Source organism: Crocodylus porosus, unplaced genomic scaffold, assembly GCF_001723895.1.
Source record: "Crocodylus porosus isolate Cpor-Errol unplaced genomic scaffold, CroPor_comp1, whole genome shotgun sequence".
NCBI lineage: Eukaryota > Metazoa > Chordata > Crocodylia > Crocodylidae > Crocodylus > Crocodylus porosus.
In genome coordinates, this window is record NW_017728936.1 from 120,618 (window position 1) to 136,823 (window position 16,206).

The following is a 16,206-nucleotide window of genomic DNA, read 5'->3' on the forward strand; positions in this document are numbered from 1 at the left end:
CCCAGCAGCACGTGGGAAGCTGACTTCAGCTGTGTGCTGCTCTGGATGGGACAGACCCACCCGGGTCGGCACCAGCCAGCAGAGGCAGCAGCGGAGCCATGTGCTGCTCAGGACTGACTGTCGCAGGTAGGGGGAAGTGCAGTTGAGCCCCTGCCGTTCTGGCCGGGCTCATCCTGTCCCAAGAGGCACATGGCTACTCCCCTTCCCACACGCACTACATCAGGAACGTCAAGCTGATGCAGTGCGTGTGGGAACCTTGTCCCTTCCCCAGCCCTTCAGCAGCCGTTAGGAAGCTGCTGAGAGGTTGGGAGAGGGTCAAGGGGTGGGAACAAAAGTAAACGGTGTTTGTTTTCATTTCCCATCGCAGCACTGCGGGCCACAGAAAATGCCTTGGTGGGCCGCATGGCAGCCCACAGGCCGTATGTTGGACAAGTCTGATTTAGATTTATGGAACTGAGTAGGCCAGCAGTCTCCAACTTGTGCTGGACCCTGGGCAACAATTTTGAGCAAAAAATGGGCTGAGAGCTATGTTATAAATTGCTCTGCCTGCTGATGATCTCCTCCACATCCCTTTTTTTATTATTTTTTGTGGTTGAGAGTAACGTCCTGTGAGCTATGAATAGTGGTAAAGGTGCACCGATACATCGATCTGATATCAGATTGGCAGTGATATAAAGAAAATTGTCTGTATCGGAAATTGGCCTGATATGGGTGATAATTTGGCCGATTTAAATGCCCGTGCATGCACACAGCCACAGTGCAGCTCACAGGCCCCTGCAGTAGAGGAGTGGGGCAGGGGAGGTGTTGCCCAGCTGGGGTAGAGCAGTGCAAGCGCAGGGTGGAGCTGTGACTCCCAGCGCACAGCAAGTGGCGCACAGCAGTGGGAGCTGCGCCCCCCTGGACAAGCCGCAGCTCTGTCCCATGCCTGCCCCACCCCAGCGAGGCAGCCCCAGCCCCGCTCTTCTCTCACCGTGGAGGCCTTATCTGTGCCCTCCTCCGCACAACCCTTCCCTCCCCTTTCACCGCACCAGACCTACCAGCTGCATGCAGCTGTCTAAGCTGCCGAGCTGGTATTGGAAATCAGTATCAGTCGATATGCCTCCTTAAAAATCAGTTCTCGGTATTGGCCCCAAAAATCTCTATCAGTACACCCCTAGGGACTTCTGGTCTAAGCAGTGTTTTCCGTAGGTTTTCAGCCTCCAAGGTGTGTAAGAGTGGTGGTGTAGTTCTGATGGGCTACAAATTATGCTGTGCCTGACTCCCTGTCAGAGTCATCAGGAAGAATGTATTGCATTTAAAAACTTGTCTAACTTGATCCCAGCTGCCTAGCTGGTCCAGTAACAGATACCATCCTGAGGAATCTTTGCCTCTCCTTAGAGGAGATCTTTCTAACTGCTGTTTTGCTGTTTCCAGTTTTGCTTCCATGCATCTGGTCCCTTAGACCTGAGGAGTTAGCGAAGACTAAGTTTGAAGTGTCCAGTATTCAAAATGTCCATGTGTTGAGTTGTAGATTATTTGTTGCTTCCCCTCTGAGGGGCACAATAACATCAGTCCAGCCACTGAAGAAGATGTGAATAGTTTTATGGTCCAGCCTCTCTCATACCAGTTGGTATAAACATCTTGCTGGGCAGTTCTTCTGGGCTGTAAAACATGCTCTTCAGCCCCTGCAGGTGAGCCTTACTAATGAGCAACTGTATGGCTTTCTTACATGGGTCTGGCCATGACTCAAATCATTTTAGATCAACAAAGGAAAGGGAAAGCCCATCATGTCGGAGAGTTAGATTGGCTTTCTGCATTCCTCTTGACCAGGGGCGGAGGGCCACGGACTGAGTTTTGGCAAGCTGTTGAGGGCCGCGTGACAGGCAGTCCAGGGCAGATAAATATTAATTTTCTAAATGTTTTTAGGGGCCCCATTGGCCAGATAGAATGGCCTGGCAGACTGCATCTGGCTCCTAGGCCGCATTTTGCCCACCTCTGGTCTTGACTGTATAATGTTCAGATCTCAGAACACAGGCAGATGAAACTTCGGGCTCTTTTACATACCCTTCTCTTTGCTTTTGTAGGAACAGCACTCTTCATTTCCCCTTTATCGGTCTGGAGAGCTAAACATTCTTTCACCTAAGATCGTATGGTCAGATGGGATGTTGTGGTCTAGTTTAACCTCTAGTATAAATGTCCATTCTTGTTTGAACTACACTATATCTGGCAATAAAAAAACAAAAACAAAAATAACAATAACAGTTTAAAATTCATTGTGGGAGAGAATCTGTTGCAACCTCTGGTAAGTTGTTCCACAGTCTACTTAATCTTATTTAAATGATCTTATATTTCAGGCTTGACTAGCTGATATCCCTTATGCTGTATTACTGGATAGCGTGGTTGTATCTTCACCCTGTATTACTATCTAAAGGGAACTCTAGTCCCATCTCAATGAGGTCATTTACATCTTTGTGGTGAAACTATGCAGGGCCAGTATGTGGAACTGTGATCCTTGGCCCACCTTTATTGCTTTGTCTTGGTTTCCTTATCTTATGCCCAGTTCAAGGTATTCTTTAACATCTTCATGTTTGTAGCAGAATGACAACTCCTTGCTGATCTCCTTAGAGTACAAGCTTTACAGTTGGTTCTCAAAGGGTTAACAATTACCCAGCCATAGAAATGTAGGCGTCTAGAATGAATTTCTGTTTGTATCCGTTGTCCGTACCCATCTTCCATACTCAGAATGGGGTCAAAGTGAATTGTCAATTAATTATGGAACTTGAAAGGTGATGGAGGCCACTTCCCCCACTAGCACCATATGAAACTAGGGCAGATAGAAAGAGGACCTTGTCCCAACAGGTACTGTGTGGTAGAAGCTTGGAGTTCATTGATTACAGAACTTACAAGAATGTGGTTTCCTATGAACAATTTTAAAAGCTATTGTTACAGTTACTTTAGCAACTTCTGTTGTGCAGGATGTGCTTCATCTTGTTTTACTATTGCTCCTTATACATTTTGGTGACTTCCCTGAAGAAGTATGCTGGGTGCTGCTAATTCTTCATGCTTTGGTCTTCCTTGCCACACAAAAATTCCTCTGGGTATTTGTTACTGAGAGTGCTTCCAGTTAAGGAGCCTCAAAATCCAAATTCTTTCAGGCTTCTCTGTTACTTTTTCTTATAGCCCCAGCAAAGACTTACAAACATGAAGCTTTATTACTAGTGGGCTGCTGTTGTACTGTTTATCAAGGGAAAATTGCTCTAGCAACCACTCCAAGCTTCATCCCAACTCTTCCAGTTTTGGAATAGTTTTGTTTGTTTCTTTGCAACTCTTAAATATCATCATGGTACAAGAAAAGATATTGAAAACTGCTTGAGTAGGAGAGAGATTTGGACAAACATCTTTCCATTCAGTGTCTAAGGACACAAATACCTTTTTCAGTAATCAGCAAGTCTGAACCTTGGAGTCATCTAAAACCAGATTTAACACTGTGAGACTGGGACCCATTCTGACATCAGGAGTACTGTGTATTTGGGAGTTTGTTGTTTTGTTTTTGTTTGCTTTTTTTAAAGGCTGGAAGGGCTCATCATGATCATTTAGTGGGAACATCTAGCAGGCCAAAGAACTTCAGAGCTCCCTGCACTCAGTTCTTAACTTCCAGCTTGGCTACAGTATACCTTGAATCAAAGATCAGGGACCACTTACAGTCAGCCACTGGTGAAACCATTACCTGGTCCCATGAAGGGATACACTGGGCCCAGCTCCGTGTTGACTTTGCTTGGAAAGGAAGGGAAATAAGGTTTCCTTACTGGCTAACATTTTTTTTAAGGTGTAGAAGCTGTTGCTCCAATGAAAAGGAATGGTAAAAGAAAGTTCCTTGAAAGACTGCTCATTTAGTCTCAATGGAACTGTTTTACTAGATTACATTGTTTATAACTAGATCAAATCAGTTGGCATGCCATTTCAGAATACGTCAGCAGTGAGAATATGATCCCTGTGGGCAAAAACATCCATTTTTATAGATTTTTACTTTGATATTTACAGTTCAAAAGTTGTGTGCCATTGAGCTGGGATTAATTGTAGGATTAGTGGACAAAACTACCTGATGACATTGCACTCCACAGCCACAGTTAGGTGATCTGGTTTCAGCGTGGCTAAATTTATAGCACGTCTTAAAATGTGACTTGCAAATGAATCTCATTTAATTCTGCTGTATAACCACAGTTCTCACAAGGTTGAGATACTGGGAAATCCAGTTAAAAGCAGTACTTTTAATATATGGTTAGGTCTCTATCCTCTGTTCTGGATTTCTGTGTCCAGCTTAAATTTAAAGCACTGGGTGGACATAGCCTCTTTCTACCTGTAGTCAGAGTTTTTAAGAACAAACATATTATCTGTTCTTAACAGCCTGTGCAATGTTTGAATATATATTTTTAATTAAGAGGTTTGTCTTAAAACTTACAATAGTGTAGATGTATCAGTAGGATAATATATATTTTTAACTTATTTTATATTTTAAATAGAATAATAGAAAATTAGGACTGGAAGGGACCTCAGGAGGTCATCCAGTACAACCCCTTGTTCAAAGCAGGACCATCCCCAACTATAGCATCACAGCCAAAGTTTGTTTAGTCACGTCTTAAAAACCTCTAAGGATGGAGAGTTCACCATCACTCTGGGTAACCTGTTCCAGTGTTTTACTGCCCTCCTAGAGAGAAGATACTTCCTAATATCTAATCTAACCTAAACTTTCCTTGCTGCAGCTTGAGACTGTTGTTCCTTGTTCTGTCATCTTCCATCACTGAGAACAGTTTAGCTCCATCCTCTTTTGAACCCCACTTCAAGTAATTGAAGGCTGCTATTAAATCCCCTCTGTCTTCTCTTCTCTAAACTAAATAAGACCAATTTTCACAGACACTCCTCAGAACTCATGTCCCCCAGCCCCCAGAACAATTTTTCTTTCCTTCCGCTGGACTCTCTTCAGTTGGTCCATATCTCTTCTGTAGTGGGAGACCCAATAATGGACACAGTACTCCAGATGTAGCCTCACCGGTGCTGAACAGAGGGGAATAATCACTTCCCTTAACCTGCTGGCAGCACTCTTACCAATGCAGCTCAGTATGCCGTTAGCCTTCTTGGCAACAAGGGCACACTGGGTCATATTCGGCTTATCGTCTACTGTAACCCCCAGGTCCTTTTCTGCAAAGCTGCTCCCCAGCCTGTACTGATGCATGGGATTCTTCCACCCTAAGCACTGCACTTGTCCTTGTTGAACTGGCTGCCAGCTAGACATAGAGCCATTGCTTATTATGCTTTAAGCCTGATGCTCCAACCGGTTTTCTCTCCACCTTACAGTCCATTCGTTCAGCCCATGCTTCCTTAGCTTGCCTGCAGGAATGTTGTGGGAGACTGTATCAAAAGCCTTGCTAAAATCAAGGTATACCACATCCACTGGTCTCCCTGCATCCACAGGGCTAGTCATCTCATCATAGAAGGCAGTCGGGTTGGTCAGGCATGACTTGCCCTTGGTGACTCCATGTTGACCGTTCCTAATCAGCTTTTTTCTCCTCCAAGTGCCTAGAATTGGATTCCCTGAGGATCTGCTTCATGATTTTTTTCCAGGGGCTGAGGTGAGGATGACCAATCTGTAGTTCCCTGAATCTTCCTTTTTTCCCTTTCTTAAATATGGACACTGTTTTCCTGTTTTCAATCATTCAGGACCTCTCCTGATTTTACCATGAGTTTTCAAAGATGAGGGCCAGCAGCTCTGCAGTCACATCAGCACCCTCGGGTACCTCCCATTTGGCTCCATGACTTGTATATGTCCTGCTTTTCTAAATAATCCGTGACTTGTTCTTTCACCACTGTTGGCTATTACCCTTCTCCCCAAACTGTACTGTCCAGCGCAGTAGTCTGGGAGCTGACCTTGTCTGTGAAGGCTGAGGTGAGAAAGGCACTGAATACTTCAGCCTTTTCTGTATCCTCTGTCATTAGTTTGCCTCCCCTATTCAGTACGGGACCCACACTTTCCCTGATCTTCCTCTTGTTATTGACATACCTGTAAAAAACCCTTTTTGTTGCCCTTCACATCCCTTGCTAGCTGCAATTCCAATTGCACTTTGGCCTTCCTTAATTCATAACTGCGTGCTGGAGCAATGTTCTTATACTCTTCCCTAGTGGTTTATCCAAGTTTCTACTTACAAGCTTCTTTTTTGTGTGTTAGCTTACTAAAGAGTTTCCTGCTAGGCCAAGCCTGTCTTCTGCCATGCTTACTAGTCTCTGGGCACATAGGGATGGTTTGTTCCTCCTGCACTCTCAGTAAGGCTTCTTTAGCGTACAGCCAGCTCTCCTGGACTCCCCTACTCCTCTGACTGCCTTCCCAAGGGATCCTGCCCATGAGTTCCATAAGTGAATTGAAGTCTGCTTTTCTGAAACCCATGGTCCTTGCTAAGTCTGCTGTTTTCCATCCGTTTTCTCAGGATCCTGAACTCAAACCTCTTGTGGTGACTGCTGCCCAAGTTGCTACATCCACTTCTACATTCCCCACCAATTCTTCCCTGTTTGTGAGCAGCAGATCAAGAAGAGCATGGCCCTTAGTTGGCCAGTCCAGCACTTGCACCAGGAAATTCCCTACACTCTCCAAAAAATTCCTGGATTGCCTGTGCACTGCTGTATTGCCCTTCCAGCAGATGTCAGGGTGATTGAAGTCCCCCATGAGAACAAAACCTGTGATCAGGAAACTTTCACTAGCTGTTTGAAGAATGCCTCATCTACCATTTCCTCCTGGTCTGGTGTATAGCAGAGCCCTAACACAACATCACCCGTGTTGCTCTCCCCTCTGACCCTAACCCAGAGATTTGCAACGGGCACAGGCCTATCTCCAGTTTCATACTGGAGCTCTGAGCAGGTCATATGGCTCTTTTACAGAAAGTGCAACTCCTGCTCCTCTTCTCCCATGCCTGTCCTTCCTGAGCAGTGCACCAAATAGGGGTGCACCAATAAAGATTTTCTTGGCTAATACGGATAGCCAATTATTAACTGACCATATCAGCTGATGCCAATGCACTAACCAATTTATTTAAAAATGCAAGGCGTTTTAAAGTACTGACATAAACCTTTTCTTTTTTGCTCGTTGAATGGGCTTTAGTTCAAGCGCTGCCGCCACCATTTTTAAGCATGGGGATGCTTCTAAGTGGAGCAGGATGAGTGTGGATGCGGGCTGTTTGCTGTGGGCTCAGGGCTCAGGGCTCTCTGCTCTGCTGCCTTTGCCCAGGGATCCCCGCCATGGTTGCGCACCACCTGCCAGCCCAGCAGTGGGAGGCATAGCTTGCTGCACCCCCTTCTGCTGGGTGAACAGAAGGCGCACAGCCAGCAAGGGAAAGGCAGCAGAGCGGAAAGCCCCCAGCCCACAGTGAGCGGCCAACATCTACCCTGTGCAGAAATGGGGGGGGGGGGTCACATGCCCTCCTATGCCTCCCCGACGGGGTGTGCTCAGTGGTAGGGAGCCATCCCTCTGCATCCCCTGGATGAGCCTCCTGTGGCTCCATCCCACTTTACCCTGGCATCAGGTCTCATGCACCATCCTGCCTGGACAGTGCCCTCAGCCCCTGCCCCTTACAGATGGAGATCTTCCCCCCTCCCCTGCACTGCTTCCCCTCTGTAGACTTATCTGCGGGGAGCTGCTCTTCATGCTGATCAGCTGTATTCCTGGCCATGTGCCTTGCTCTCGCCAGCACAAGCAGGACCCCTTTCAGGCTAGAATGCTGCCTGCCTGCAAGGGGAAACCTGCTATGTCCCAAGGGGCCCCAGCACTGCAGGAGAGAGGGAACCCAGGTGTCCAAGGCCCTGGCCAGAAGACATAATTATTGGTAAACACTATTGGCTACAACAGCCCAAAAAAACAGGCTAAAATGTCATTTTTCCCTTTTATTGGCACCAGTGCATTAGACAACCAATATATCCATGCACCTCTAATTATAAAATATAGTACTACATAATATATAGTACATTAATAATACCCTTGAGTAGGAATCTAGTTTCCCTTTGGGAGGGGCAAGAGAACTGCCAGGTTTGAAAAAGTCTTTGGAAAAGGCCTGTCCCAAATTTGGGGTAAGAGAGAGGTACATGAACCATCCTGTAATGTAAATTTAAGTCTTTATGTAAAAAAAGATATATAAAAAAATCAGGTACTAAGAGTTATGAGGCAAGCCTATAGAAAACGTTGATGCAAAATTGTGTTCTGGGGTTTGCAGACAACTGCTGAGTGAGACAACTGATCAGCTTCATTGTGGCCATGCTGAATGTTGTGGGCAGGTGTGAAACCAGCAAGAAATATGTTCTATGTAATGCTGCTTAGAAACGAGCTCTGTGACCTACAGGGACAGATAGGGCTATCTGTTTAAACAAAAAAAAAAAGTTTTTCTGCTCCCCAGGATATAGGTTTCTCTCCCCCAGCCTCCTTTTGGCATATGGGATGTTGTCAGGGGACTTCCAGAAATCAGTGGAGTGTGTAGGATGCTTGACATTTCAGACCTCTGCAGCCCAAAAATGAATGTGAAAATGGCTTCCACAAATTAAGCCCAGGGTCTTTTGAGTAGCAGTACACCATTCATTCAAAGTAGTGTGTTACCCCCTTCGTCTCATGTTTTGGTCTCTGTTGACTAAAACTTTGTTTCCCCTAAGACCTTCAAAATAGGTCTAAAGTTTCAGTAGAGTAAATGATTGTTGCAAGATTGTCACTTCTGAAGTCTTAAAAAAGCAGTTTGGTTACTTCATTGCAAGGAAGAACTGTTTTGAATTGTAAAATTGAATGTTGAGTATTTGCAGATGTTGAAGTCTCTCAAGAGACCCAATTGGAAGAGAGTGAAACTTTTGGGTTAGCTTTGCTGGATATGCTTTGTTTAGCTGTAGTGTTAATGTTAACTAATAAAAGTAGTTAATTTCTAATGAAGCCCTAATTTTGAACCGGCTATAATATTGTTGCTCAATTACCTAAGAAAATATGGGAAGCATGGCAAAAACAATTTTTCATTCAGGAAAACTGTTCAAAATCTGAGTATCCATGGATTTCTAAAAAAACCCAGAAACACCTTGAAATGACACGGCAGTTTGCATATATTGCTCTGTGAAACTTGAACAAACAAACAGAAAAATAACAGCATAGGTGAAAAGTATATTCAGGTGCTCCTCTGCTCTGAAAAGTGACATGCAACTTGCACCTTCTTGCAGTTCTGCATATGCTCAGGTATTACTGCTTGGCCTGTTGACTGATGCAGTTATTACATTGAGATCTGCAGCACCAGCCAAGGTGTTTGACAGGACTTGGGTTCATCAACAGATTTAAGCATCCATAGCAGGGCATGGTTCCGCCCTCCACTACCTGTTACATCCTTTGTAAGGCAGTGTCATTGCACAGGGGATTAGGATTTGGAAAAAGGCACCCAGTGCCTGTTAGAGAGGATGTTACCCACTAGCTAGAGGTAGATATGAATGACAAAGGGAGAAGTGGGGCCAGTAAGAATAGTTAGGATGAGAATCTAAACTTCTTTGCCATCTTTCCTGGTACTTCTGCTAGAATACTACCCCTGGATGCTGCATGGGGCTCTTGTAGTAGCTGTGGCTAGGAGGAGTCTCTTATTTGAAGCCAGCTGTCTCTACGTGTGGAAACAACTGTTCCTCTTCATCAAGGGAAGGTGAGGTTTCTACTTCTCTGTTCTGCCCCAGCTTCCATTTTTTTGACTGTTCACCCCTGAATAACTCTTGAGCCTGTGGTTATTTTAGTTTTCCTAAGCAGCAACAACATAAACTGGAAATGCTTAAGTTTCATTCCTCCTCTACTGGTTCTAAATATCAGGGTGAGAATTGTGTTAACTTTTTACTACTGCTGCTTGGCCAATATGTGAGCAGCAGCACAGGCACTAGAGGTGTCTGGAGACTGAAGATGGTGATACTACATCAGCTCACTCTGGAAAGCTTTTTTTTTAATGATAAGTTTTTAAAGATGCTTTGAAAAAAATCAGTGGATCTGTGGAAGGTGAAACCAAGGTCAAGCTTTTTCCCCTAGTGAATGGCTCTTTCAAGCTTTGATGACTGTTGCAGAAAACAGAGCCTGATTTGTTTCCTCCCTTGCCCCCCCAACCCCCAGATACCAGGTTGACTGAAGTACTTGCAGTTAAAAACCTCTTTTTCTTGTAAACAGAGTGCATCTCATGTGGAAGCCATTGAGACACGATAAACCTGGAACCCTGCTATGTAGTCACTTTTCAGAGTAGAACTGTACTTCAAATTAAAAACACACTAAGAAACATAAATACAACTTTTTTTAAAACAGCTGTTCCCTGCTTGAGAGGTTAGGAAGGAAATGCAGAAGAGAGTATTCAGTTAATGAGCTTTTTCAGTGACATGTGGTAATACACTGCACTTTCTACCCACAAAGATGTTAGAATAGGAAATAAACCCAGACTTGTCTTAGTGATCATTAGAAGCTCTTTTCATTGGAAGCTCAGAATCTGACCCGAAATCTAATGTAATGGTTTTAGACCTGGCTAGCTTAGTATTTTCTGACTTGATGATTGATGTTTGAGTCTGGGAATTTGGAGCATTATTGATTTGACCTCTTTTAAATTTCAGCAGCTTCTCAAGAGGCAGAGTGAGTTAGTAAGCAATGAAAAATATGTAAGTAATATATTTTACTAGCTAAACAGTTTAGGAATACATTTTTTTTGTACTTTTATATCTTCTTCCCAGCATAAGGAAGGTGGACCATCTTTGCTTTTGGGGACTCTTCTTTCTATCTATCTATCTCCTCTCCCCCCCCTCACCTTCTCCAAACTGTGGGCACAGTAGCAGCTGTACTTTCTCCTTCTTGTAGGTGTGCATTCTACTTGCTGATTGGTATCTCTGGCTGGGGATTTGGGATTATTTTTGTCTTGTATTACTTAGCAGGTTTGGGTGAATTCTGCAAATGGGAAGAAAATAAAATTCATAACTCGAAACTGGTGAACCTGTAGAGGTTATGTGCCATCGTTCTCTACAATAGATATTAAAGTTAAAGCACTGTGTCTTGGAAACATCAGATATTTGTGATACCTCCTGTCATACATAGGTTAATTTAGCAGCCTCATGTCTGGATTATAGTGTCTGAGTACATGTAAAAAAGAAAAATTATCAGCATAAGTAAGAATAAAAATTGCCTAGCATTCCTATAATTACAGTTGCAAGTGCATGTCTGCCATTCTGGAAAGCTAGTACCAACTGAGTAACACAAGGTTTTGTGTCTTAGACCCTTCGCAGGTGTTACAGTCGAGTGAAAGAACATGGTGTTGGGAAAAGGAAAAGCAGTTACACATTTGAACAATTGGAACAGGTGTTTGGTCAGGGAGGATGGGACTCTCAGCCCTGCCAGCCCGTACTCATTAACAGCAGTGGCTTGTACCAGGAGCTGGAATCTGATGGCAGCACTATGGAGGAATATTCACAGGAGGATTGGGGAAACCACAGTCAGGATCTTCATTGCTACCAAACAGGAGAACAGGAGTTGGGTAAGAAATCAATTATTAGTCTTTTTGTGTTCTCTGGCATTGTCCTGGGAGCTGCTTTAGTACCATACTTCCTCTTCGGCTACTTCTGCCTTTTTGGGTAGAAACCTTTTAAATGATCCTACAATATGAGGTCCCAAACAGGGACAGTAAATCAGAAGTGGGGAAAACCTGGTCTCTTACATTGTGCAGTTGTATAAGTTTAGAGTCCAGCTTATATGCTGAACCTCAAAAGTAAGCCCTGGCTCTTGAAAAGTCTTAAAACACCTTCTTCCTGTAACTATAATTTGAGTACAGAAATGATCACTTGCTGGTTCTGTTATTGGACTTTACTTGTTAGAAATCTCTGTTTCCCATTCAGGTGTCCTTATTTGTTGGCATTTTGGTGAGTTTTATTTAAAACGTGTAAACTTGCATGTAAATTTGGAGCTGTTCCTCACAAGGTGTTAGTGTGGTACTTGACCACTTCAGTCCTGCTTAAAAGACAACTGGGGGAGGGAAGTGGGATAATTGATTTGTATTGTCAATACCCATGATCACTCGGTGTTGTTTTGTTTTTTAAAAACAACAAAGCAAAGCAAACACTTGTAGTTAAAGTAAAATTAGGCTTATGTCAAAAGAATCAATATAAATTTAGGTAAGGACTTAAAACAATGAATACCAAGACAATCACCACGTTTTGCCTTTACAAAAAATGTCCTCCCATTCTGTTGCCTAACCCTGATAAAAGATTACAGGAGGATCTGCTTTCTTAAGCTTATTTGCATTTTGAGTTATCCTTAGAAAAGCTGCCAGTGGAAGCTCATAGCTATCAAGGTTGATTAACTTCCAAATGGAATTTCTTTGAAAATTAAGGATATATTGAGAAGGATGGATACATAAAGACATAACTCTTGCTTTGTTTTCCATCTTTATTTGTCGGACAATTGGGGGTGGGGGGAAAGGACATGAATGTGCATCTTCCAATAACAGTGTTCAAGGGATGGGTACATTCTGACGTTGCACCGGTGGTGGAATAATTGTAATTTCATATGAAAGTAGTAGCCCCTCCCCCCCCCCTTATATTAACTGAATACTTCAAGTGTTTCAAAAACCAGTTGCAAAATGGTTGCCTATGCGCTATAGGTGCAACAGTAGGAAGCTACATAGCAGGGGACACTAACAGTATTGTCAAATGTACCCATTGTTTACGGTTATGTAGAGAAATTATGATTCAGTAAATGATTGTTACTTTGAAATTGCTTTTATTTCTGAAACGCCCTTGTAATTTTTTAATTTATTTATACATATAGAGAGAGATATATAGAGATATATAGAGAGAGATAGAGAGATATAGATTCATTGAGCAGTAGGGCGATTAGAAAATTACATGTGTAGGGATAATTGTAGGGGGGAAAGTGGAAGGTTATTTCTGAAGAAGCAGAACCCTAATCCCAGATAAAGATGTTGATGACTCAAATTCTGGTCTTGGATTTTGTCACCATTTTCTCTCAATAAAATTAGTTACATTTATAGGGAATTGGAGGTGACAGTGGGTGTTTTTTATGTTCAGAATACAGTTATGAAAAAAGTACTTGGAACATAAAATTCAAATGGAATGCATATGCATTTTTTCTGATCCTTGCACTTCAAATGTGCTCTTGAAAACAGAATGGTCTCTTTCAGAATGTAGCTTGCAGTTAAATCAGGTTCCGATTTAAGAACAGGAATTAATCTCATCCTTGAAGGAATTTGCATGTCTAGGGGCAGATTCTGTTCCCCAAGCTCAGTGACGTTCAGCCTTTCAGCCCTGCGGACCAGACAAGTCCCACAGCCAGCATTGATCTGCAGGCCAGATCTTGTGTGGGAGCAGCAAGTGGGGTTAATCCATGGGTGTGATTCAGCTGTGGAATAACCCTGCATGATGGGGCAAGCAGGGGCCTGGTGGAAGTGTTAATTGCTGTGACTCTGGAAACCCATGGCAGTTAATACCTCCACCAAATTTCCAGACCCATGAGGAGCCCCATGGGCCAGAGGTAGAACATGCTTCGCTAGGGCAGTGTTGTAGCTTAAAAATGTAATTACAAAGATGTAGCTAATATAAAAGCTGTGGCATTCTTATGCATGTGATTTCCAGATTTCCTTGGAAAGTCCTGCTATATGAACAGTTTTATTGCATTTCAAAACCAAAAGCCTTGAGAACACTTTTAAAATATAATTTTCTGTTGGTACTTTACTTTTCAGACGAAATGCCTGCCACAAAAAGAACATTAAAGATAAAGCAGGAATCTTCAGAAGATGCACAGTAAGTAATTTATGAATGTTTTGCCATGGAAAACATTTCCCTAGGGATGTTGCGCGGGAGGAAGATATTTGAAACTTCTGATAATAATTATAAATGCATTGTGCAAGACTTATGCAGTTGAATCTGCTCTCTACATTTTTCCAGTTACCTCTAAACATGTGGAAAGCTTCACAACTTTTGGCTTTGTTATACAGCAAATCAAATTAAACAGGACTTGCTACATGAGTGCAATGGTTTAAACTGTTTATAAATACATATCACAAACATTAGGGATGTGTGTGGGCAGCCCTAAAGGTATCATGGGACAGGTCCAGACTTTTGGGTCTATTTTGCAATCTCTTTTTCTGTCTGCCTGACCCTTTGTTCCTTTGGGCAAGTGGGGAAAAAATGTAAATAATAATAATATCATAAAGGTATCTTTTTCTCTGACTGTAATTAGAGTAGCTTAAATTAGTATCCAGATATTGATATCAACATATTTGAGAACTACTAGAAAAATACCTCTACAGTAAAAGTAAAAGGAGGGTGGGGAAAAACTGGAAATGCCCCTTTCCTTTTCTTAAGTGAGCATACACACGTAAGTAATGTCTGTACAGGCAAAACAAATCCTGAAATGCCATAGTGAAGGACAGGTGAGCTGATTTTGTGTCGTGAGCAGTAACTTTTTCTGCATCTCATTAAAGATGACTTGTTACTTTTCTAAATTGGTTAAATCTGAAGAATAATAGAATTTTACAAGAGAAGATACTTTGCTATCAACAATAGTTATAATAATTTCTTAGAGGGGGGGTGTGTGTGTGTGTGTGTGTGGGTTGGGGTGGAAGACCTACTGCCCAACAACAGTTTAATTCTATTTCAGGAAAGATTGTATACATGCATATAAGTAGTATAACTTGTGTCTCTATACTTGTGGCATGAGGAGCATTGGCTTCTGTAATTATGAGGATTTCAGTTCTAGTGTCCAGATTCCAGTTTCAGTCATTTCTAATTTTTCCCCTTTTGGACTGGGAATATCCAAACTTGGTTCATATCTGAAAGTGAACTTTTAAGGTGGAGCAATATTATTTTAGCAGGTTAAAATTGAGCTGAAGGGAAATATTTTCCTATTAATAAATATTTTGTTGCCTCCTGGAATTAATGAAGTTAAAATTCATATTGGAACACTTGAAGTGCCTTATGGGCTTTCCTTTAAAAATAGGGTTTAATTTTATCAACCTGAATGTCATGCTTAAACAGCTAATAAAAGCCTGGGAGGATTTATTCTGCATAAATGCATAGCTCTGTGTGAGTTTAGACCTTTCATATCTTGTTAAGTACCTTTACAGAATACACAGGCAAAGTCTCTAAACCCTTGCGCACTTCTTAGTGTGCAGCAATGATTCCCATACTGTTGTACCTTAAGCACTACACGTTTGATAGAGATTAAAATAGCCTATAACTATGCAGTGAATCCTGAGCTTTATGGGAGACGAGTTCTTTCCTGTGGAGCAAAGAACCTTTTATTTCTATATTAATCTTTATCTTGGTAGACCAAATTAAACAAACCTGTTAGCTCTACAATCCTGCTATTGCTGTAGGCAAGCAAAAGTGAAGCGAGAAATCTTTTCTCTTTCTGGGTTTACTTGATGACATAGGCTTTAATTGCACCATCTCAGATTACCTAGTGTAGATATGTATCTAGGACAGGGATTGGCAACCCTGGGCACACGTGCCAGAGCATGGCGCGCAAGGCCATTCCAGCTGCAACCAGGAGGCTCCAAACAGCTGCATGAAGCTCAGCAGCCCCAGTACCAGTTCTGTGGCTGTAGCAGCTATGCATGCACCTACCTCTGTGTGCATAGCCAGGAAGGGGCCTGGGGCAGCATAACACTGCCCGGAGGCATGTGTGCAGCTGCTGCTGCCATGGAGCCAGTGCTGGGGCTGCAAAGCCTGGCACAGCTGTTTGCAGCCTTCCAGCTGCCTGTTACAGCAGCCCAGAGCCTGAGCCAGCTATGAAAGGCAGCTGGGAGGCTGCAGACAGCTGCACTGGGCTCTGGAACCCTGGCACTAACTCTTTGGCAGCAGTGGGTGCATGCGTGGCTTGCAGTGCATGGCAGGGAAGGGGCTGGGGCAGTGCAACCCCTCCCCTGTCATCCACCCAGAGACATGCATGCAGCCACTGCCAGCAATGAGGATCAGGGCCCTTGCAGCTCCCCCATCTCTGGCACACCAAATTGAGGCATGGGTGGAGGTTGGGGTGGCTTTGGCACTCCAGCCAAAAACATTGATTAGATATTAGGAGGCGCTACTTCACAGTCAGGGCGGCTAGGGCCTGGAACCAGCTTCCAGGGGAAGTGGTGCAGGCTCCTAGCCTGGGGATTTTTAAAAGGAAGTTAGATGAGCACCTTGCCGGGGTCATCTGACCCCAGT

The 16,206-nt window shown here is 43.3% G+C and overlaps 1 protein-coding gene across 3 annotated transcripts in view; it reads left to right on the plus strand.

The window, feature by feature from the left end:
- The window catches only part of MSANTD2 (Myb/SANT DNA binding domain containing 2), a 42,168-nt gene that overhangs the window by 13,897 nt on the left and 12,065 nt on the right, over window positions 1-16,206 (plus strand). For 2 of the 3 annotated variants that reach the window (XM_019546930.1, XM_019546931.1), the window contains exons 2-3: window positions 11,258-11,516; window positions 13,737-13,797. In XM_019546930.1, the coding sequence (XP_019402475.1) occupies window positions 11,258-11,516; window positions 13,737-13,797 (320 nt within the window). Of the gene's footprint in view, window positions 1-9,631; window positions 9,669-10,605; window positions 10,651-11,257; window positions 11,517-13,736; window positions 13,798-16,206 lie in introns of those variants that run through there. The other variant, XM_019546932.1, reaches the window with a different exon arrangement.